This window comes from Oncorhynchus kisutch, linkage group LG4 (assembly GCF_002021735.2).
Source record: "Oncorhynchus kisutch isolate 150728-3 linkage group LG4, Okis_V2, whole genome shotgun sequence".
NCBI classification, from domain to species: domain Eukaryota; kingdom Metazoa; phylum Chordata; class Actinopteri; order Salmoniformes; family Salmonidae; genus Oncorhynchus; species Oncorhynchus kisutch.
In genome coordinates this window covers 32,211,016-32,234,055 of record NC_034177.2, presented here as the reverse complement: position 1 = coordinate 32,234,055, position 23,040 = coordinate 32,211,016, and the positions used below count along the sequence as shown (strand labels likewise).

The 23,040-nt window shown below is 45.9% G+C and overlaps 1 protein-coding gene across 1 annotated transcript in view; it reads left to right on the top strand.

Annotated features, from left to right (window-relative positions):
• The window catches only part of grm3 (glutamate receptor, metabotropic 3), a 59,035-nt gene that overhangs the window by 17,591 nt on the left and 18,404 nt on the right, over positions 1-23,040 (top strand). The window contains exons 2-6 of the mRNA XM_031822835.1: positions 9,595-9,660; positions 13,795-14,516; positions 14,765-14,908; positions 15,903-16,172; positions 16,788-17,430. Of these exons, the coding sequence (XP_031678695.1) occupies positions 14,196-14,516; positions 14,765-14,908; positions 15,903-16,172; positions 16,788-17,430 (1,378 nt within the window). The 5' untranslated portion in view covers positions 9,595-9,660; positions 13,795-14,195. The remainder of the gene's footprint in view (positions 1-9,594; positions 9,661-13,794; positions 14,517-14,764; positions 14,909-15,902; positions 16,173-16,787; positions 17,431-23,040) is intronic.

The window sequence follows — 23,040 nt, the reverse complement described above, 5'->3', positions numbered from 1 at the left end:
CTTTGCCTAAATTTACTTCCTAAAGTGATTCCATTCCCCTTTAAACAACACTCCAGACTCTGCCAGACCCCTAGTGGAGTGATAAGTAACCCTTTCTTCTCACTGCTATATGCCAGGGAGATAGCCTCCACAATCCACAGTGGGAGAGACGCTGCTTAGAGAGCGCCCTGACACGAGCTGGATTACAAAACAGACAAAAAGCATAACCGGATATCCATAGCAAAAAAGAAGAAAGGCATAACCGGATATCCCAGGTCCATTCAACATACATACGTAATGTAAGCTCGCACCGGACACAGGGCATGTAACATCTGTTGCTCTTCAGAAGCAATGAGTAGGTGAAAAGGGAAATAGCAAAAAAGCTAAGGGAAAAAAACAGTATAGATTAGCATACATTTCAAGCTGGTTCATGCTGGTCTATGTTGGTCAGTGCCAGTTGGATGCTGGTCAAGCTGGTCTGACCAGTATGGTCTAGCTGGTAATGCTGGCAGACCAAGCTGGTCTTTGTTGTAAAAACAAATTGTGCCAACCGTTAGTGGAAGTGTTGTACCAGTTGATGTGGTTTTATCATTATGTTGATGTAGATTGAGCACCTTGTTTGTCCACTCCCAGTTATACAGTCTTTGTAAGAGGTTGTGACAATCAAGAGCTTCACTGTTAAGATAACTGTACATTTTCCTGTGACTTAATGGCAGTTGATCACCAGGAATTGCTTGTTATTATAAAATTCACAGGAACTTACTGTGGCTGATCTTTGTCATGCTCACCTGATGGTGTGGTAGGAAGGTTAGTTTGCTGCCAACCTAGAGGTTGATGACAAGTGAGGCTGGGTCCCAAGTGTAGTCACCACAAATAATGCATAATAGTTGTCACCTAATGTTATAAGCTTTATTTTAACCAGAAAAGTTCATTGAAGATACTGAGCTACTGGCAGTGAGTTGCAAGTATGCTACTGTGCATTTTACAACAACTTACTAACAGTTAGGTTGCCAGTTATGCTGTTGGCAGTCAGTTGCCAGTGAGTTAGTAGCAGGTACTGGCTATTAAGTTACTGTTAATTTTACAATAACATACTGACAACTGGTGGCCAATTCAGTAACACAGAATTCACAACTTCCAGGAAACTAACTTCCATTGAGTTACTGTGAAATGCACAGTAACATCTCAACAGTTCTGCTCATTAACGTCAAATTCACTTACGAATGTAAAACTTACCATATTAAAACAGTTGCTCAAACTTTGATAACATCAACCACTTAAACTGGTACAACACCTCCACTGACGCTTGGCACAAATACACATGTATTAGACCATGCCTCCAAATATGCTACTGAACCCTACCGGTACATTGCCCCCACCTACATTTCAAAGCGCAGTGATGATTGTACATTACATGCAAAATATTGGATAGAAAAATGTACCATTATAATAGTCTATCCGTACATGCACCCTGGAGGACCTGACCAGTACCATGTGACTTCCTACTGTATGTGTACCTCTGAAGATACATTATGTGTTTATTTGACCTTTTTTTCCAAGGAACAACATTGTACCCTAACCGTACCCTAATTTTGAGCATGTGGATATATGTTCTTGGTAATAATGACGTACCTGATGGCACTGCGGAAACATTAATGCACTTCTGCCTAAAAACGTACAAGTTCAAATCCCCAAAGCATTTTGCTCACTTTACATCAAGTGTCCCTGAGCACTGCATTTATACGTTGGTGTTGTCTGGTAATCAGACAATTATTGACTTGATTTAGAAAAGTGCAGAACTGTATTCTTGCCATTAAATTGTGGCCAATCTCTGTCATGCCCACAGACCTGGTAGTGTAGTAGGAAATGCAGGTCATTCGCAACCAAGCGGAGTTCAAATCAAAGTTAAGTCAAATTTATACAGTCTCCTGAGGGGGGAGACTGAAAAGAGGGGGGAGACTGCCCTCTTCAAGAAAGTTTTGGTGTGTTTGGACCATAATAGTTCGTTGGTGATGTGGATACCAAGGAACATGAAGCTCTCAACCTGCACCACTACAGCTCCATCGATGAGTATGGGGCTGTGCTCGGTCATTCTTTTCCTGTAGTCAACAATCAACTCCTTTGTCTTGATCACGTTGAGGGAGAGGTTTTTATCCTGGCACCACACTGCCAGGTCTCTGACCTCCTCCCTATAGGCTGGCTCCGCTCCGAGACAGGATTGTGTCGAGGCACAGGTCTGAGGAAGCGTACCAAAGCATTTCTGCAGCATTGAAGGTCCCCAAGAACAAAGTGGCCTCCATCATTCTTAAATGGAAAAAGTTTGGAGCCACCAATAATCATCCTTTGAGCTGGCCGCCCAGCCAAACTGAGCAATCATGGGAGAAGGACCTTGGTCAATGAGGTGACCAAGAACCTGATGGTTACTCTGACAGAGTTCCTCTGTGGAGATGGGAGAACTTTCCAGAAGGACAACCATCTCTGCAGCACTCCACCAATCAGGCCAATATGGTAGAGTGTCCAGACAGAAGCCACTCCTCAGTAAAATACACATGACAGCCCACTTGGAGTTTGTTAAAAGGCACCTAAAGGACTCTCAGGCCATGAGAAAAAATATTCTCTGGTCTGATGAAACCAAGATTGAACTCTTTGGCCTGAATGCCAAGCGTCACATCTGGAGGAAACCTGGCACCATCCCTACAGTGAAGCATGGTGGTGGCAGCATCATGCTTTGGGATGTTTATCAGCGGCAGGGACTGGGAGACTAGTCAGGATCGAGGGAAAGTTGAACGGAGCAAAGTACAGAGAGGTCCTTGATGAAAACCTGCTCCAGAGCACTCAGGACTTCAGACTGGGGCAAAGGTTTATCTTCCGATAGGACAACGACCCTAAGCACTCAGCCAAGACAGTGCAGGAGTGGCTTCGGGACAAGTCTCTGAATATCCTTGAGTGGCCCAGCCTGAGCCCGGCCTTGAACCTGATCGAACATCTCTGGAGAGATCTGAATAAAAGCTGTGCAGTGTTTGAAAGGATCTTCAGAGAAGTATGGGAGAAACTCCCCAAATGCAGGTGTGCCGAGCTTGTAGTGTCATACCCAAGAAGATTTGAGGCTGTAAACGCTGCCAAAGGTGCTTCAACTAAGTACTGAGTAAAGGGTCTGAATACTTATGTAAATATAACATAACAAAATGTGGAAAAAGTCAAGGGGTATGAATACTTTCCGAAGGCACTGCATATTAAAAACTGCAAGCATTTCTCTCCACCCTATGGCAAAATGTGTTGTAGAATTGTAGGAAATATACTGTAAAACAGCTAATTTTCCTCTCTGCCGACAGCAAAATGAGAAGAATGGCATGAAATGTATTATAAAATTGCTGAATCTTCTCTCCGCCCCATTTCAAAATGTACAGAATCGCAGTAAACTTGTTTTAAAATAGCAACATGTTCTCTACAACCCAAGGCAAAATGTGTAGAATTGCATAGAATAAAAGAAAATTGAATTATCTCCGCTGTCAAGAAGGGAGCCACTAAAATATTTTCCTCGCAATGTGTGTGTGTGTGTGTGTGTGTGTGTGTGTGTGTGTGGGGGGGGGTATGGATGTGTATACGCAGACCCGCGAGCATCTGCGGACCCTCATAATGAGTTCCGATGTTTTGTGGCGCCCACCCCCATCAAAGTTGCCTGTACTGCACTAGAGGTTATATGTTATTAGATGAGTCTAATAAGGGTTAAGAGTTATAATGTGCATCATTCATCACCATTGATCCATCCTAATCAAGACTCAATCATGTGTTCTGTGGTCCTTAACGCCCTGCTGACCCCTACACAGAGCAGGGCTTGTTAGAGTAAAGATCAGGCCGCACATTCAGTGCCCTGCGGGTCACAGGTCATAGCCAGAGAATTAGAACTAATTTAATGGAATCAGCTCTAACATCCATGTACCCAATATTGTGTTGCAATAAAGGCCTGTTTAGTGTTATGGTTGTTTCGAATTAATGTCTATTCTATGATGAGTAATTATACGCTTAGGGAACGTGGGTGCCAATAAGTACATTGTTTTTTCCAATACAAGTGCAAGACAAAATAGGCCTACATAAATAATCTGTGGAATTCACAGACTGTATATTTTAAGCTGGGGTGTCTATACACCACTATGACCCGTCACTGTAGTAGCACTTTGCTTGATGCATAGTGAGGACACTGACTAGATGAAGGGAACCCTTCACAGGTCAGTGCCAGTACCTTATTCAATATGCAGGGATACTGGAGTGGTTGAAAATACAGGTCAGTACCAGTACCTTATTCAATATGCAGGGGTACTGGAGTGGTAGTATATACAGGTCAGTACCAGTACCTTATTCAATATGCAGGGGTACTGGAGTGGTAGTATATACAGGTCAGTACCAGTACCTTATTCAATATGCAGGGGTACTGGAATGGTAGTATATACAGGTCAGTACCAGTACCTTATTCAATATGCAGGGGTACTGGAGGGGTTGTATATACAGGACAGTGTCAGTACCTTATTCAATGTGCAGGGGTACTGGAGTGGTAGTATATACAGGTCAGTACCAGTACCTTATTCAATATGCAGGGGTACTGGAGTGGTAGTATATACAGGTCAGTGCCAGTACCTTATTCAATGTGCAGGGGTACTGGAGTGGTTGTATATACAGGTCAGTGCCAGTACCTTCTACGCGGAGTGCCTGGACACAGCCCTTAGCTGTGGTATATTTGCCATATACCCCAACCCCCTAAGATGCCTTATTGCTGTTATAAAATGTTTACCAACGTAATTAGAACAGTAAAAATAAATGCTTTGTGATACCCTTGGTATACGGTCTGATATACCACGGATGTCAGCCAATCAACATTCAGGGCTCGAACCACCCAGGTTATAATAAATAGATAAATACTAAGGGTAATGGCAATGTGTGTGTGTGCGTGCGTGCGTCTGCATCTGTATGTGTGTGTGTGTGTATGTTTGTGTGTTGTTATGTGGTGACCTACATGTAGCAGCAGTGGTTTGTAGTTACTCTGTTTCTTCGACAGAGTGGTGTGAATGTTACAGAGACACATTAAGCCTAGCAGAAATGCAGGACACACATACACACAGTCAGCGGCACTAGCAGGCAACTCTTCTTGGAGTAATAGCCAACAATGATCTCTCCAGCCGCCAGCACCCCTCCCTCTCACCCCAGGAGTGAGCCCTTCACCTAGTCAGTGTCCTCACTATGCATCAAGCAAAGTGCTACTACAGAGACGGGTCATAGTCCGGGGCCCGCAACGAGGGTGCCCAGTCCGGGGGCGGCGGTGAGGTTCCCCACATCAGAGGCGTCACCAAAGCGGGGTGAGCCAGAGGTGGAGCAGGGACTGGGCACCCTCGTCACTGGGGGCCCCGGGATGGGCACCCTCGTCGCTGGGGGCCCCGGGATGAGTACCCTTGTCGCTGCTGGCCCTGGGCTGGGACCCTCGTCGCTGGGGGCCCCGGGATGAGTACCCTCGTCGCTGCGGGCCCCGGGATGGGACCCTCATCGCTGGGGGCCCCGGGATGGGCACCCTTGTCGCTGGGGGCCCCGGGCTGGGCACCCTCGTCTCTGGGGGCCCCGGGCTGGAGGCCGTCTCTGGAGTCTCCTGACTGGACAGCTGTCCCTGATTTGAGAACCATACCCGGCTAAAACATAGAAATACAAAATCATAGATAACAAAACATAGAATTTCCACCCCAAATCACACCCGGTAATGTACTGTGTGTCATTAAGCAGTGCTTGTTTTGATACCGTATTTATATTACAGTAGGTGTACTGTAATATGAAATACAGAACTTTACTTGCCACTGAGCTGATTGTAAGCTACTGTCAAATTCACAGTAACCCCTTTATGGTGCTGAACTAGTATGGAGAAGAAAACAATAACTATGTACACATTGGCATCCATTGTTACCCAACCATATAATTACTAATCATAGAACAGACATTCTCATTCAAAACAACCATAACACTAAATATACTTTTATTGGGCAAATGAATGTTAGAGCTGATTCCATTCTAGAAGTTCTAATTCTCTGGCTATGACCTGTGACCCGCAGGGCGCTGACCGTAAGGCCTGATCGTTACTCTAATTAGCCCTGCTCTGTGTAGGGGTCAGCAGGTCATTAAGGACCAGAGAACACATGATTGATTATTGACTAGGATGGATTAATGGTGATAAAAGATGCACATTATAGGTATTAACTCGTATTAGACTAATCTGATACCACACTACCTCTAGTGCATTGGTAGCAGCAGTATCTATCATCGAGTCACTAGCTCTGTCAGATCTCTCATTGTCTGAAGCAACAGCCAGCCTTGAGTTGAACAGATCTGCTGCAAAGGGAAGGGATCACTGCCGCTACCAAGCTTTCCAACCAAGGTGCATGAATTGAGAAGTAAACTGAAGGAGGAAATTGAGTAACACTTGGAAGACAATGTAATAAAAATGTAAAAAAGCTAATTTATTGCTAATAGTAGAACTATTGCCTTCATCATGTTGTTTATTAGATCTATTCAATAAATACTAGACCCTCACTTGGTTGTCCAAAGTCTAAACAGAACACATATTTTAACAGACACACCTGGACATGATCCGAAACAACACAATGATCTTTGCAGCAGAGGGAGCACCCCCCCCTATCCACATCGACGGGACCGCACTGGAGAAGGAGGAAGGCTTCAAGTTCCTCGGCGTACACATCACTGACAAACTGAAATGGTCCACCCACACAGATAGTGTGGTGAAGATGGAGGCTGAAGAAATTTTGCTTGGCACCTAAAATCCTCACAAACCTTTACAGATGCTCAATTGAGAGCATCCTGTCGGGCTGGTACGGCAATTGCACTGCCTGCAACCGCAGGGCTCTCCAGAGGGTGGTGCGGTCTGCACAATTCATCACCAAATTACCTGCCCTACAGGACGCCTAGAGCACCCGATGTCACAGGAAGGCCAAACAGATCATCAAGGACAACAACCACCCGAGCCACTCCCTGTTCACCCTGCTATCATCCAGAAGGCGTGGTCAGTACTTGTGCATCAAAGCTGGGACAGAGAGACTGAAAAACAGATTCTATCTCAAGGCCATCAGACTGTTAAATCACTAGCACATTAGAGGCTGCTGCCTATATACATGGACTTGAAATCACTGGCCACTTTAATAAATGGAAGACTAGTAACTTTAACTCCATTCCACTCTGACATTGCTTGTCCATAAATGTATATATTCTTAATTCCATTCCTTTACTTACATTTTTGTGTATTGGGTATATGTTGTGAAATTGTTAGCTATTATTTGTTAGATAGTACTGCACTGTTGGAGCTACACACGCAATAACATCTGCTAAACACGTGTATGTGACCAATAACGTTTTATTTGATACACTACTACATTTCTGGCAGATTTTTGCAATCGCAACATGGTTAGGACACAATATTCTGACTTGAGATCCATGCACTTAACCCACATTTCCTCCCATTCCTCCTCCCAAGTCTCCCATTGACATCGATGAATGATTTACCTGAATGACTGAGATCAGTGCAATTATCTCGATTCTGAATAGAGCTGTTAGGGACAGAACAGGACAGGATGGTCTGGAATGTACAAAAAATTAGTAACACCTGCTTTTTCTATGAGCTAGACTAACCAGGCGAATCCAGGTGAAAGGTATGATCCCTTATTGTAGTTTATGGGGAGGAGACAGGTTAAAGATGGATTTTTAAGCATTGAGACAATTGAGGCACGGATTGTGTACATGTGCCATCAGAGAGTGAATGGGCAAGACAAAATATGTAAGTTCCTTTGAACAGGGTATGGCAGTAGGTGCCAGGTGCGCCCATTTGAGTGTGTCAAGAACTGCAACGCTGCTGGTTGTTTTACGCTCAACAGTTTCCTGTGTGTATCAAGAATGGTCCACCACCCAAAGAACGTCCAGCCAACTTGACACAACCGTGGGAAGCATTGGAGTCAATATGGGCCAGCATCTCTGTGGAACGCCTTTGACATCTTGTCGAGTCCATGCCCCGACAAATTGAAGCTGTTTTGAGTGCAAAGAGGGGGTGTAACTCAATAGTTTGGAGTCACTTGGAAATGTCCTTTTTGAAAGAAAAGCAGTTTGCACTGTTCTGTTAAGGGAGTAGTATACAGAGTTGTACCAGATCTTTAGTTTCTTGGCAATCATTTCTCAGAACAATAATAGACTGACGAGTTTCAGAAGAAAATACTTTGTTTCTGGCCATTTTGAGCCTGTAATCGAACCTACAAATGCTGATGGTCCAGATACTCAACTAGTCTAAAGAAGGCCAGTTTTATTGCTTCTTTAATTAGGACAACAGTTTTCAGCTGTGCTAACATAATTGCAAAAGGGTTTTCTAATGATGTACACTGTATATATACTAGGAGTATATACATAATATACTCCTAGTACTTTTAGTAGTCTTTAGACCAGGGTTTTGTTGAATCATCTTAGGCCTGTGTGTAGGGTGCTGGTGTGTGTTTAGTTGTACCTCTCTATTTACGGAACAACAATTCTTCCTACCCTAAAACACACTCTGTAAATAACAAATGAACTGTCCATCTTACCCAACACATAGGTAGGAGTGTGAGGAGTGTTTCTGGAAAACCAAACTTACACACATGCTTACCCACGCACACATACACACGCGCACACAAGCAGGCACGGCATCTTAATGTTTTCTGTGAAAAGTCCTGCATGGTGTGCACCGTTTATGTATACGCTTCATAGAGAGATGGAGTCAAGTATAGAGAGATCCACACAGAAAGTAAGGGAAACAGAAAAAGGCTCTGCTCGTGTGTGACCCTGTAATGAGAGGTCTGTAGCTCTCTCACACCAATGGTTGGAGCTTTTGGACAGACAAGAGATACAGATAAACACACACACAGTGTAGAGGGGTGATTACTGTGGTCCATCGATCCTGCATGTCCTCTCTCTGCAGGGTGCGTGTCATTATCAACAACCCTGCCTGTTGGAGAGGGATGGGAGAGAAACTGGTTCCACATTTTGTTAGGTTCTGTGCAAGTGCAGTGTGAAGCTGATTATAAACGAAAAAAAATTTTTTTAGTTGCGCTCGTGTCTCTTGGTGTCCCCTGCGCTGTGCTGAGCTTAAGTGTTTTATGCATTGCAAGTACTGTAGGTGTGAGCAGAGCACACATTTGACAAGAATGGAATATCTATTGTCTCTTGTGTGTGTAACATAGTCACAGCTTAAGGAGGAAAGGTTAGAGGGGATAGATAGGAGAGAGAGGGTGAGCAGGAGGAGAGAGAAAGAGCGTAGAGATAGAGAAAGGGGAGGAGAGTGAAAGATGATGTAGCAGGTGACCTTTGGGCTGTAAGTTCAGGTCATGATTAGTCTCTCGGTCACACGCTAACAGGCTACATCAGGGTAGAGATCTGTTACTCTCTGTCTTTACCGTTCATTCATTTTCCTTTTGTCTCTTTTTCTCCTTGTCCAATTTGTGAAACATGTGACCAAGACTAACTGGATGGTGTGGGCGTGGGCGTCGGCATGTGCGTGTCCTTAAACGTTGTTTGTTTGCTGACCCATTCTCTATCTCTACCTCTCTCTAGGTTTCTCTGGTGATGTAGCTATGTACCATGACCCAGAAGCTCTTTGTCTTGTCTGGTTCTTGTCAGGTAAGATACTGCACGATTTAGGGGGAATGTTATGGTGTGGTTTTCAGACACCATAACCTACATTCTCAATGGAACACATTACAGCACGACATTATTTATCAGATACATGTCATAATAAGCCAACCAAGAGCTGGCTAGTGTAAGAATGCGGTGTGTGTGATGTGTGTATGTGCGTAATGTGTGTATGCGTGTGATGTGTGTATTTTTTTATGTGCGTGTAGTATAGGAATGTTTTAAGATATTATTATTTGACTCATCAGTTGAACATTAATTTTATGAGCTGCCAATTAGATTACAGCATGCTGTTAAAGAAAGGCCCTGGGTGAACGGCTGCTAGTCTCCAACGCTATCTGCACCGAAAACACATACGTACACGAAAAAGACCACAATGGGCGATATCTGTTCTCCATGTGGTCTTTCTCTCCAGAGACTGAGAGTCACACTGGACAGCAGATGGAAAAGAAGAGATAGAAGAGAGAGAAGAAAGGAAAGAGGCAGCAGAGTAGGAAAGGAAAAAAGATGAGGTAGGAGAGGAGTGATAGAGGAGACAAAAGAAAACATGGTGCTCATCAAAACGCTGGTCAACCAAGTTGTGGTGCAGGGCTGTGACATAAAGAGAGAGATAAAGAGAGAGAGAGGGGGAGAAAAGGAGAGAGAGTGGGAAAGAGGGAGGAGGAAATAGGGAGAGGGAGAGAGAGAGAGAGAGAGAGAGGAAGAGAGAGAGAGAGAGAGGAAGAGAGAGAGAGAGGAAGAGAGAGAGAAAGAGAGAGAGAGAGAGAGAGAGAAAGAAGAGAAGGGGTGGTGAGTTCTCTCTCAGGACAGTATGTTCATGTTATTTAGATAAGATTTCTCTTCTGTAGAGTGGGAAGTTTATAGGAGTTAACAGTCTATAGGGGGGTTGGGTGGGAGACTGATCGTAAAGTTAACTCAGGGCACATTTTCGCCCCTGCAAGAATAATCCTGTTAATTTTCACTGCTCTTGAATCACACACACACGAACACACACACACTTTTCCTTGTCGCGTGATGTCATCTTGGAAGAGATCGCTTGAATCTTTCACAAGTACAGAACCTAGTGGGGGATAAACTCCTAATTAGCTGCAGACAACCTACAGTAATGAACCTACTGTTTGGGACTACCTACAGTATACTATGGAAGGAGTACATTGTGTTAAACATAGCAGAGTTAGTAACAGACTAGAGTGTATACTCAGCAACAGCCTATTGGAGTATCTGAGCTCAGAGCTGACTGCATCTCAGAGAATCTTTCATCCGCCTACATGCTGACACACATACATACTGTCGTGTCTTTGGCTATACCGGATTAAGTGATATGACATGCTATTCTATAAAATACCTAAATAATCACACAGAATTACATCTATACAGAATGGATCATACATTGATTACAAATGATGTCATAAAGAAAACTTCCCTGGTGGACAGAGCCGACATGACGCCTGGTTACACAAAGGAAAGGGGGTTGGGTTTGAATGAAAGAGCGGGAAGACTGAGGAACAAAGGGAGAAACTATGTCTCTATCGGGCCGTAGGTAGCTATGCTATCATAAATACAGTATCTTATGCATTCTAAATTACCGCCCATTTGAAAAAGGAGAATGCAATACATATTTACTCTGAACTGCGCTTCGGTAGATTGTTCGTAGATGGGAGACCGGGTGGTCCAGCATGGATCTCTGGTCCTCTGAAGAATGTCTCTGATGGTAAACTTGATACGTTGAAGTATCGCTGTGTGTGTTAGACTGGATACGTCCTCCATCCTTTCCTAGCCCACGTTTACAGTTGCTGCGCTAACGCAACGGCTAGGAGTTATCACTTCTTTAGTGAATAAGAGTTCAAAGTTCATACCAACTTGCCATGCTTTAAGCTCATGCTATATTCTGGCTGGTAAAGTTGAAATTCATCCTTCTGGCGTGTAGGTCGTCACCTTCACATTGAAATTCAATGCTAATTTCGTCAGGTTCTTGCTGAGGTTGGCTTAGTTCTGTAGGTGGTCTTTGTCCTTTCAACGTGGGGACTGCCAGTCCACACGTCCTTGCAACAGGAAGTTACATTTTCGTAAAGGAGCTTATATAGGATTGGGAGAGAGGGCCGTGTCTCATAGTTTACAACCACTGTCTGTTCACATGGGCGGGGTCACCGAGTTGGCAGAGTTTACAACCACTGTCTGTTCACATGGGCGGGGCCACTGAGTTGGCAGAGTTTACAACCACTGTCTGTTCACATGGGCAGGGCCACTGAGTTGGCAGAGTTTACAACCACTGTCTGTTCACATGGGCGGGGCCACTGAGTTGGCAGAGTTTACAACCACTGTCTGTTCACATGGGCGGGGTCACTGAGTTGGCAGAGTTTACTCTATGACAAACCGTTCTCTCATTAAGAAGCTAAATTACATTTAATATTACACAAATAGTTTCATATTTAAACATTTAAATTGCACTACACTTCTATGTGAATCTGATAACTATAATGTGTAGACCTTTCAAGATACAGTTTATGTCGTCCTATCATCAGTAAAGTCTCAGACGTCAACTGAACTGAACTGATTAAGTCCCAAAGCATATTTTCAACTGGTTGGATTACCGACATATGGTTCCATTTCCCATCATTTGATGTCACCAGCCTCTCTCTCAATGTTAACAAAGGGATTTTCAATAGTCACATCAGTAGAGTAGAGAGAGAAAAAAGGGGAAAGGTATTTATGGTGGTCATAAACCTCCCTCTCAGGCCAACGTCATGACAACACACACACACACACACACACACACACACACACACACACACACACACACACACACACACACACACACACACACACACACACACACACACACACACACACTGATAGGACAGAAGAAAGCACTCAGATACATACATAGTGAACCTCTCTCCCTATCTCTATCCCTCTCTCTCTCTCTCTCTGTTGTGTTGTTGGAACGTATGTGTTGTAAGGCATTATTTCATGGGGTTCAGGGGAATAGAATTAGATTGTTGGTTGTGAAGAGACAGTGGTATTATTTCTGCTGGGTAGATAGGCATGTTCTGGGCTTAGGGAAACAGAAAGGGAGCTTTAGCATCAGTTTGGGCACTCACACAGACACACACACACACACACACAGTCTCACAAAAAAATGTGCTGTGTCTGTGTCAGTGGAGGCAGGTATGTGGGAGCACACACAAACAGTCAGAGTGTAAGGCATGGGCGAGTGAGGAATCATTGAAACAGAGTTCAGATTCAAGAAGAGTTCCAGAGCAGTGGCATCTGAACCCTGGGCTTCTATATCAGCTATCTGAACAGACTTATCCTAAAACAGCCACAGGCACAAACACCTATGCACATACACCTACACAAATACACCTACACATATACACATACACCTGAACACATGCACCTATACACATACACCTACACACATACACATAAACACATACACCTACACACATACACCTACACACATACCTACACACCTACACACATACACATATACACATACACCTAAACACATACACCTACACACATACACATATACACATACACCTAAACACATACACCTACACACATACACATAAACACATACACCTACACACATACCTACACACCTACACACATACACAAACACATACACATATACACATACACCTAAACACATACACCTACACACATACACCTACACACATGCACGCACACGCAGGCACACACAGCATTGCGCAGGGAGAAGAGTAATAGAGTTTGCTGCAGTAGAGAGAGATTTGGGAAAGAAGCTGAGAGAGGGGGGAGACAGAAAGAGGATGAGAGAGGGAGAGAGCGAGAGAGAGAGAGCAAGAGAGAGAGAGGCATTCTCCAAACCGTCTCCTATCCTTTTAGTCATGGTCTGACTGGCTGTGAAGTAGACATTACTGTCAGCTCTTGTTAACAATACCCCAAAAGTCTCCCATAACTCTCAGAAAACTCGAACATAACTCTAACATATTTGATGTCAGCACAAAACATGGAGTTTGTCACTTGTACAGTAGATACATAGAGCTGCTATGAGATGAGTTGTTTAGCCTTATCTCTTGTTGTTCTGCACCCCCCCCCTCCTCTTTCTCTCTCCTCTCCTCTCCTCTCCTCTAGAAGGTCTGATGTCTAGACCGTGTGCTCCTTCATGTGTGGTCCAGTTGAACTCTCCTTGACCATTCGATGGACCACAAACAGACCAGCAGCTACTGTGACCGCACTACTTCACCTTGACTCTTCACCCCTTTACCTTTGAACCCTCACCCCTGACCCATACTCTTGACCTCTAACCCCTCACTCCATATCCTTAACCTTACTCCTCTCCTCTCCTCTCCTCTCCTCTCCTCTCCTCTCCTCTCCTCTCCTCTCCTCTCCTCTCCTCTCCTCTCCTCTCCTCTCCTCTCCTCTCCTCTCCTCTCCTCTCCTCTCCTCTCCTCTCCTCTCCTCTCCTCTCCTCTCCTCTCCTCTCCTCTCCTCTCCTCTGCACTCCACTCCACTCCACTCCACTCCACTCCACTATGTTATCCCGCATCTCTACAGTCCTCCTAGCTGTGTTGTGTCGGTGTGTGCTAGTGTCTCTGGGGGTGGACCCCCCTCACCCCCGTCGAGAGATCCGGATCGAGGGAGACCTGGTCTTGGGGGGGCTGTTCCCAGTCCATGAGAAGGGGGGAGGGATAGAGGAGTGTGGGAGGGTGAACGAGGACAGAGGGATCCAGAGGTTGGAGGCCATGCTGTTTGCTATAGACAGGATCAACTCTGATCCTACTCTACTGCCTGGAGTCAGTCTGGGAGTTCACATACTGGACACCTGTTCTAGAGATACATACGCACTGGAACAGGTTGGTGAGCACTCACACACATACACACATACACACTCACACACATACACACAGAAGCACACACACATTTGATTTCTTCCTGCTTTTTAAGCTTTTGCTGTAGAAAAATTATACAAATGACATAATAAGCTTGCCCTTTAAATAAATATCAAGGTAAGCCTAATTGTAGCTCATAGAAAACACTGTCAATATTACATTTACAGTCTTTAAATAAGTGTTTATTGAGTATGTGTGTGTGTGCTTCCCAGGCGCTGGAGTTTGTGCGTGCATCTCTGACCAAGGTGGACGATACAGAGTTTATCTGTCCTGATGGATCCTACGCTCTACAGGAAGACATTCCCCTGGCCATTGCTGGAGTTATAGGAGGATCCTATAGCAGTGTGTCTATACAGGTAACACACACACAGAAACACACACACACACACAAACACACACACACACACAAATACATTCACACAGCTCCAGTGGTATGGTATTGTGACAGAGTAAGGTGATTTGCATAATTTAGCATAACATCTCCTCCTCTTCTTCTGTGACTGCACAAAGCATCCTCCCCTCTCCCCCTCTCCTCCCCTCCCCCCACTCTCCTCCCCCCTCCTCTTCTCCCCTCCCCCCACTCTCCTCCCTTCCCCCACTCTCCTCTCCTCTACCCCATCTCCTCTCCTCCCTCTCCTTTCCTCTACCCCCTCTCCTCTCCTCCCTCTCCTTTCCTCTACCCCCTCTCCTCTCCCCCTCTCCTCCCCTTCCCTCTCCTCTCCACAGGGCTCCTCTACTCTATCAGACCCAAATCCCTCATCTCTACAACTCTGTCTCTGTTTTTCTCAGTCTCTCTTTTTTTAGTCAATCTCTCTCTCTCTTTCTCTTCCTCTCCACCTCTCTCTTTGTATTAAAAGCTGTCACTCCCTCACTCTGAGGGGAGAGCCCAGTGTATTCTGACCTCAGTCCACTCTCCTCCTCTCTCTGATAGGCATTGTTATCCCTCATCACTTGTTTTTCACCACATACAATTACTCTTTGTTTTCTCCGGGTTGACAGTCTTTGTTGTTGTTTGGCCTGTGTACCCACAGGGCAGTCAGTGTGTGTGTGTGTGCGTGTGTGCGTGTGTGTGTGTGCGTGTGTGTGTGTGTGTGTGTGTGTGTGTGTGTGTGTGTGTGTGTGTGTGTGTGTGTGTGTGTGTGTGTGTGTGTGTGTGTGTGTGTGTAAAATCTTAATCAGGAGAACGTGACCAGAAAAAAAGTGAATATCATATGGAGCCTAGACCCCTTATGTCCATCACTAATGGATGAGTCCGCAGTTTATTGACTGTGTATAAACTTGCACAACTGTGTGTGTGGATTTGCATCTGTGTGTGTCTGTTTCTCATGTCTGTTTGCCTCTCTCTCCCAGGTGGCCAACCTGCTGCGCCTCTTTCAGATCCCTCAGATCAGCTATGCCTCCACTAGCGCCAAGCTCAGCGACAAGACACGCTATGACTACTTTGCCCGCACGGTGCCCCCTGACTTCTACCAGGCCAAGGCCATGGCAGAGATCTTGCGGCTGTTCAACTGGACCTACGTGTCCACGGTGGCATCAGAGGGAGACTACGGAGAGACGGGCATTGAGGCCTTTGAACAGGAAGCCCGTATGAGGAACATCTGCATCGCTACCTCTGAGAAGGTAGGGAGAGATAGAAGTGGAAATAAGGGAGATAATATAGGGAGATTGACAGTGAAGGAGATAAGGTTATCAGGAGATTATATAGGGAGATTGACAGTGAAGGAAATAAGGTTATCAGGAGATTATATAGGGAGATTGACAGTGAAGGAGATAGGCGCAGACCTATGTTAGAATATAGAAGAGCAAGCATAGAAGAGATGAGAGGTTGATCAGACAGAAACAACAGGAGAAGGAGATGGGTTTAGGGTTAATCCTACACCGTGCTACTATGTATTTTAGCCTGCTATTCTATGTACAGATGCAGGTCTTATTTTGAGCCAGTTTGCAACAGCAGGAAAATAATCCTGCAGCAACAGAAAATGTAAATTATTATAATTAATGGACAATTTTGAAGGGGTTGATACATTTTTCATAAGGAAAAATCAAGTCTTAAATTTCAAAGTGGAAATTACAAACTGCAATACAGGTTTAACGTTTCCTGCAGTGGAGGATAGTTCTCCTGCAACAGGGTGATCAAATAAAGATCCTACATCTGTAGTAGACCTCTTTCAGATGTGTGTTTACTCCCTCTGTGTCCAGTGTAAATAACTGAAGGATGTTCCTTCTCATGTCCAGGTGGGCCGCTCTAACGCTAAGAAGTCCTATGAGGCAGTGATCAGGCAGCTCCTCCAGAAGCCCAACGCCCGCGTAGCTGTCCTCTTCCTGCGCAGCGATGACGCTCGGGAACTGCTCTCTGCCGCCGCACGACTCAACACCACCTTCATCTGGGTGGCCAGTGACGGCTGGGGGGCACAGGAGAGCATTGTCAAGGGCAATGAGGCCACAGCCAACGGGGCCATCACCCTGGAGCTGGCGGCCAATCCCGTGCCGGCATTCAACCGCTACTTCCTGTCTCTGGATCCAATCAACAACCACCGCAACCCCTGGTACCGAGAATTCTGGGAGCAGAAGTTCCAGTGCTCGCTTGGAGGAGGGGGTGGAGGAGTAGGAGCTGGGGCAGGGGCAGGAGCAGTAGGGTCAGGGGGAACTGTGTCTCTCTCTCTCCCTCCCTGTGAGAAGGGTGTGTTGGTGGATGATAGTAACTTTGAGCCGGAGTCCAAGATCATGTTTGTGGTGAATGCGGTATATGCTGTGGCCCACGCCCTCGATAAGATGCAGAGAACACTGTGTTCCAACACCAGCAAGCTCTGTGACAGCATGAAGGCTCTGGATGGACGCAAGCTCTACAGAGACTACCTTCTCAACATCAGCTTCACAGGTCAGTACTGTAGGCTACCTCCTCAACATCAGTTTCACAGGTCAGTACTGTAGACTACCTCCTCAACATCAGCTTCACAGGTCAGTACTGTAGGCTACCTCCTCAACATCAGTTTCACAGGTCAGTACTGTAGACTACCTCCTCAACATCAGCTTCACAGGTCAGTACTGTAGGCTACCTACTCAACATCAGCTTCAGAGGTCAGTACTGTAGGCTACCTTGTGATCATCAGTTTCACAGGTCAGTACTGTAGACTACCTTGTGATCATCAATTTCACAGGTCAATACTGTAGGCTACCTTGTGATCATCAGTTTCACAGGTCAGTAATGTAGACTACCTCCTCTACATCAGTTTCACTGGTCAGTACTGTAGACTACCTCCTCTACATCAGTTTCACTGGTCAGTACTGTAGACTACCTCCTCTACATCAGTTTCACTGGTCAGTACTGTAGACTACCTCCTCTACATCAGTTTCACTGGTCAGTACTGTAGACTACCTTGTGATCATCAGCTTCACTGGTCAGTACTGTAGGCTACTTACTCAACATCAGCTTCAGAGGTCAGTACTGTAGGCTACCTTGTGATCATCAGTTTCACAGGTCAGTACTGTAGACTACCTTGTGATCATCAATTTCACAGGTCAATACTGTAGGCTACCTTGTGATCATCAGTTTCACAGGTCAGTAATGTAGACTACCTCCTCAACATCAGTTTCACTGGTCAGTACTGTAGACTACCTCCTCTACATCAGTTTCACTGGTCAGTACTGTAGACTACCTCCTCAACATCAGTTTCACTGGTCAGTACTGTAGACTACCTCCTCAACATCAGTTTCACTGGTCAGTACTGTAGAATACCTCGTCTACATCAGTTTCACAGGTCAGTACTGTAGACTACCTCCTCTACATCAGTTTCACTGGTCAGTACTGTAGACTACCTCCTCTACATCAGTTTCACTGGTCAGTACTGTAGACTACCTTGTGATCATCAGCTTCACTGGTCAGTACTGTAGACTACCTCGTCTACATCAGTTTCACAGGTCAGTACTGTAGACTACCTCCTCTACATCAGTTTCACTGGTCAGTACTGTAGACTACCTCCTCTACATCAGTTTCAACTGGTCAGTACTGTAGACTACCTCCTCTAAATCAGTTTCACTGGTCAGTACTGTAGACTATCTCCTCTACATCCGTTTCACTGGTCAGTACTGTAGACTACCTTGTGATCATCAGTTTCACTGGTCAGTACTGTAGACTACCTCCTCAACATCAGTTTCACTGGTCAGTACTGTAGACTATAACATCGTCTACATCAGTTTCACAGGTCAGTACTGTAGACTTACCTCCTCTACATCAGTTTCACTGGTCAGTACTGTAGACTACCTCCTCTACATCAGTTTCACTGGTCAGTACTGTAGACTACCTTGTGAGCATCAGCTTCACTGGTCAGTACTGTAGACTACCTCGTCTACATCAGTTTCACAGGGTCAGTACTGTAGACCTAACCTCCTCTACATCAGTTTCACTGGTCAGTACTGTAGACTACCTCCTCTACATCAGTTTCACTGGTCGTACTGTAGACTACCTCCTCTAAATCAGTTTCACGGTCAGTAACTGTAGACTATCTCCTCTACATACGTTGCACTGGTCAGTACTGTAGACTATACCTTGTGATCATCAATTTCACAGGGTCAATACTGTAGGCTACCTTGTGATCATCAGTTTTCACAGGTCAGTAATGTAGACTACCTCCTCTACATCAGTTTCACAGGTCAGTACTGTAGACTACCTCCTCAACATCAGTTTCACTGGTCAGTACTGTAGAATACCTCGTCTACATCAGTTTCACAGGTCAGTACTGTAGACTACCTCCTCTACATCAGTTTCACTGGTCAGTACTGTAGACTACCTCCTCTACATCAGTTTCACTGGTCAGTACTGTAGACTACCTTGTGATCATCAGCTTCACTGGTCAGTACTGTAGACTACCTCGTCTACATCAGTTTCACAGGTCAGTACTGTAGACTACCTCCTCTACATCAGTTTCACTGGTCAGTACTGTAGACTACCTCCTCTACATCAGTTTCACTGGTCAGTACTGTAGACTACCTCCTCTAAATCAGTTTCACTGGTCAGTACTGTAGACTATCTCCTCTACATCCGTTTCACTGGTCAGTACTGTAGACTACCTTGTGATCATCAGTTTCACTGGTCAGTACTGTAGACTACCTCCTCAACATCAGTTTCACTGGTCAGTACTGTAGACTACCTCGTCTACATCAGTTTCACAGGTCAGTACTGTAGACTACCTCCTCTACATCAGTTTCACTGGTCAGTACTGTAGACTACCTCCTCTACATCAGTTTCACTGGTCAGTACTGTAGACTACCTTGTGATCATCAGCTTCACTGGGTCAGTACTGTAGACTACCTCGTCTACATCAGTTTCACAGGTCAGTACTGTAGACTACCTCCTCTACATCAGTTTCACTGGTCAGTACTGTAGACTACCTCCTCTACATCAGTTTCACTGGTCAGTACTGTAGACTACCTCCTCTAAATCAGTTCACTGGTCAGTACTGTAGACTATCTCCTCTACATACGTTTCACTGGTCAGTACTGTAGACTACCTTGTGATCATCAATTTCACAGGTCAATACTGTAGGCTACCTTGTGATCATCAGTTTCACAGGTCAGTAATGTAGACTACCTCCTCCTACATCAGTTTCACAGGTCAGTACTGTAGACTACCTCCTCTACATCAGTTTTCACTGGTCAGTACTGTAGACTACCTCCTCTACATCAGTTTCACTGGTCAGTACTGTAGACTACCTTGTGATCATCAGCTTCACAGGTCAGTACTGTAGACTACCTCCTCTACATCAGTTTCACTGGTCAGTACTGTAGACTACCTTGTGATCATCAGCTTCACAGGTCAGTACTGTAGACTACCTCCTCTACATCAGTTTTCACTGGTCAGTACTGTGGACTGCCTCCTCTACAGCAGTTTCACTGGTCAGTACTGTAGACTACCTTGTGATCATCAGCTTCACTGGTCAGTACTGTAGGCTACCTCCTCTACATCAGTTTCACTGGTCAGTACTGTAGACTACCTCCTCTACATCAGTTTCACTGGTCAGTACTGTAGACTACCTCCTCTACATCAGTTTCACTGGTCAGTACTGTAGACTACCTCCTCTACATCAGTTTCACTGGTCAGTACTGTAGACTACCTCCTCTACATCAGTTTCACTGGTCAGTACTGTAGACTGGGAGTTTTACTGGTCAGTACTGTAGACTACCTCCTCTACATCAGTTTCACTGGTCAGTACTGTAGACTACCTCCTCTACATCAGTTTCACTGGTCAGTACTGTAGACTACCTCCTCTACATCAGTTTCACTGGTCAGTACTGTAGACTACCTCCTCTACATCAGTTTCAGTGGTCAGTACTGTAGACCTGACAGAATGGGAGGAGAGGGGCAGAGTGAGGGATGGAAGCAGTGGAAAAGAGAGAGGTGAAAGGGAATGCTCAACATTAACTTTACTGTTTGGTCTGTTTGAGTGGAGGGAGAGACATGAAATGGGGAGGAAAGAGGGTTCATTAGAAGAGAGAGAAGGGGAGAGAGATATGCAAGGATTGCTTTGGCAAGCATAGCAACAGGAAACATATAAGAATAGTTCACCTTAATTGACTGTACTGTAATGCTTGCTGGTTGCCATCTATTAGATATGTGTACAGCACAGAGTTCAAGTTAATAGAGACTCCTATAGTAGTAATAATACAATTGTGAGTGAGTGCATGCATGCGTGTGAGAGTGTGTGTGTGTGTGTGTGTGTGTGTGTGTGTGTGTGTGTGTGTGTGTGTGTGTGTGTGTGTGTGTGTGTGTGTGTGTGTGTGTGTGTGTGTGTGTGTGTGTGTGTGTGTGTGTGTGTGTGTGTTCATATAGCAGGAGCGTCTCTGAAGACTGGAGAGAAGGAAAAGGGAAAAATCGGATTGGGTTGAGTGGCAGGTGCGGTACAAAGACATAGGTATAAATACACTGCTGTTGGAGAGACAGACAGACAGACAGACAGACAGACAGACAGACAGACAGACAGACAGACAGACAGACAGACAGACAGACAGACAGACAGACAGACAGACAGACAGACAGACAGACAGGCAGGCAGGCAGGCAGGCAGACAGATAGACAGGTTTTGAGCTGTTTATTCCCCTTCTAACCATGACCAATGGGGGACATCAAAATACCTCAACAAACAGCACTGCCACTACAGCTTTAGAGAGAGAGGAATAGGGAGGTTTTGGCATAGGGAGACTGACAGGTCGACAGAAGTGGGTAGAGGTAAAGAGAAAGGTAGCAGTAGTGAAAGGGAGTGAGGTGGATAGATAGCGGGAGGGAAAGAGAGATAGGAGATAGAGGGAGAGAGAGGGGGAGGCAGGGAAGTAGAGCTGGGTTGCTGGTGGAGTGGGACAGTATGCGTCAGCAGAGGAAGATTCTCTTTGAAATTCCACATCTTCATTTCTCAAGCTGCAAATCAAAGGGCTCAGAGCACGGCTGTCTCAGGGAGAGTGGGAGAGAGAGAGAGGAAGAGAGGGAGAGGAGAGAGGCTGTCTCAGGGAGAGAGAGAGGAAGAGAGGGAGAGGAGAGAGGCTGTCTCAGGGAGAGTGGGAGAGAGAGAGGAAGAGAGAGGGGAAGAGAGGGAGAGGAGAGAGGAAGAGAGAGGCTGTCTCAGGGAGAGTGGGAGAGACAGAGGAAGAGAGGGAGAGGAGAGAGGCTGTCTCAGGGAGAGTGGGAGAGAGAGAGGAAGAGAGGGAGAGGAGAGAGGCTGTCTCAGGGAGAGTGGGAGAGAGAGAGGAAGAGAGGGAGAGGAGAGAGGCTGTCTCAGGGAGAGTGGGAGAGAGAGAGGGAGAGAGGGAGAGGAGAGAGGAAGAGAGGGAGAGGAGAGAGGCTGTCTCAGGGAGAGTGGGAGAGAGAGAGGGAGAGAGGGAGAGGAGAGAGGCTGTCTCAGGGAGAGAGGGAGAGAGAGAGGGAGAGAGGGAGAGGAGAGAGGCTGTCTCAGGGAGAGTGGGAGAGAGAGAGGGAGAGAGGGAGAGGAGAGAGGAAGAGAGAGGCTGTCTCAGGGAGAGTGGGAGAGACAGAGGAAGAGAGGGAGAGGAGAGAGGCTGTCTCAGGGAGAGTGGGAGAGAGAGAGGAAGAGAGGGAGAGGAGAGAGGCTGTCTCAGGGAGAGTGGGAGAGAGAGAGGAAGAGAGGGAGAGGAGAGAGGCTGTCTCAGGGAGAGTGGGAGAGAGAGAAGGAGAGAGGGAGAGGAGAGAGGAAGAGAGGGAGAGGAGAGAGGCTGTCTCAGGGAGAGAGGGAGAGAGAGAGGGAGAGAGGGAGAGGAAGAGAGGCTGTCTCAGGAGAGAGAGGGAGAGAGAGAGGGAGAGAGGGAGAGGAGAGAGGAAGAGAGGGAGAGGAGAGAGGCTGTCTCAGGGAGAGTGGGAGGGAGAGAGGGAGAGGAGAGAGGAAGAGAGGGAGAGGAGAGAGGCTGTCTCAGGGAGAGTGGGAGAGAGAGAGGAAGAGAGGGAGAGGAGAGAGGCGGCTCAGGGGAGAGTGGGAGAGAGAGAGAG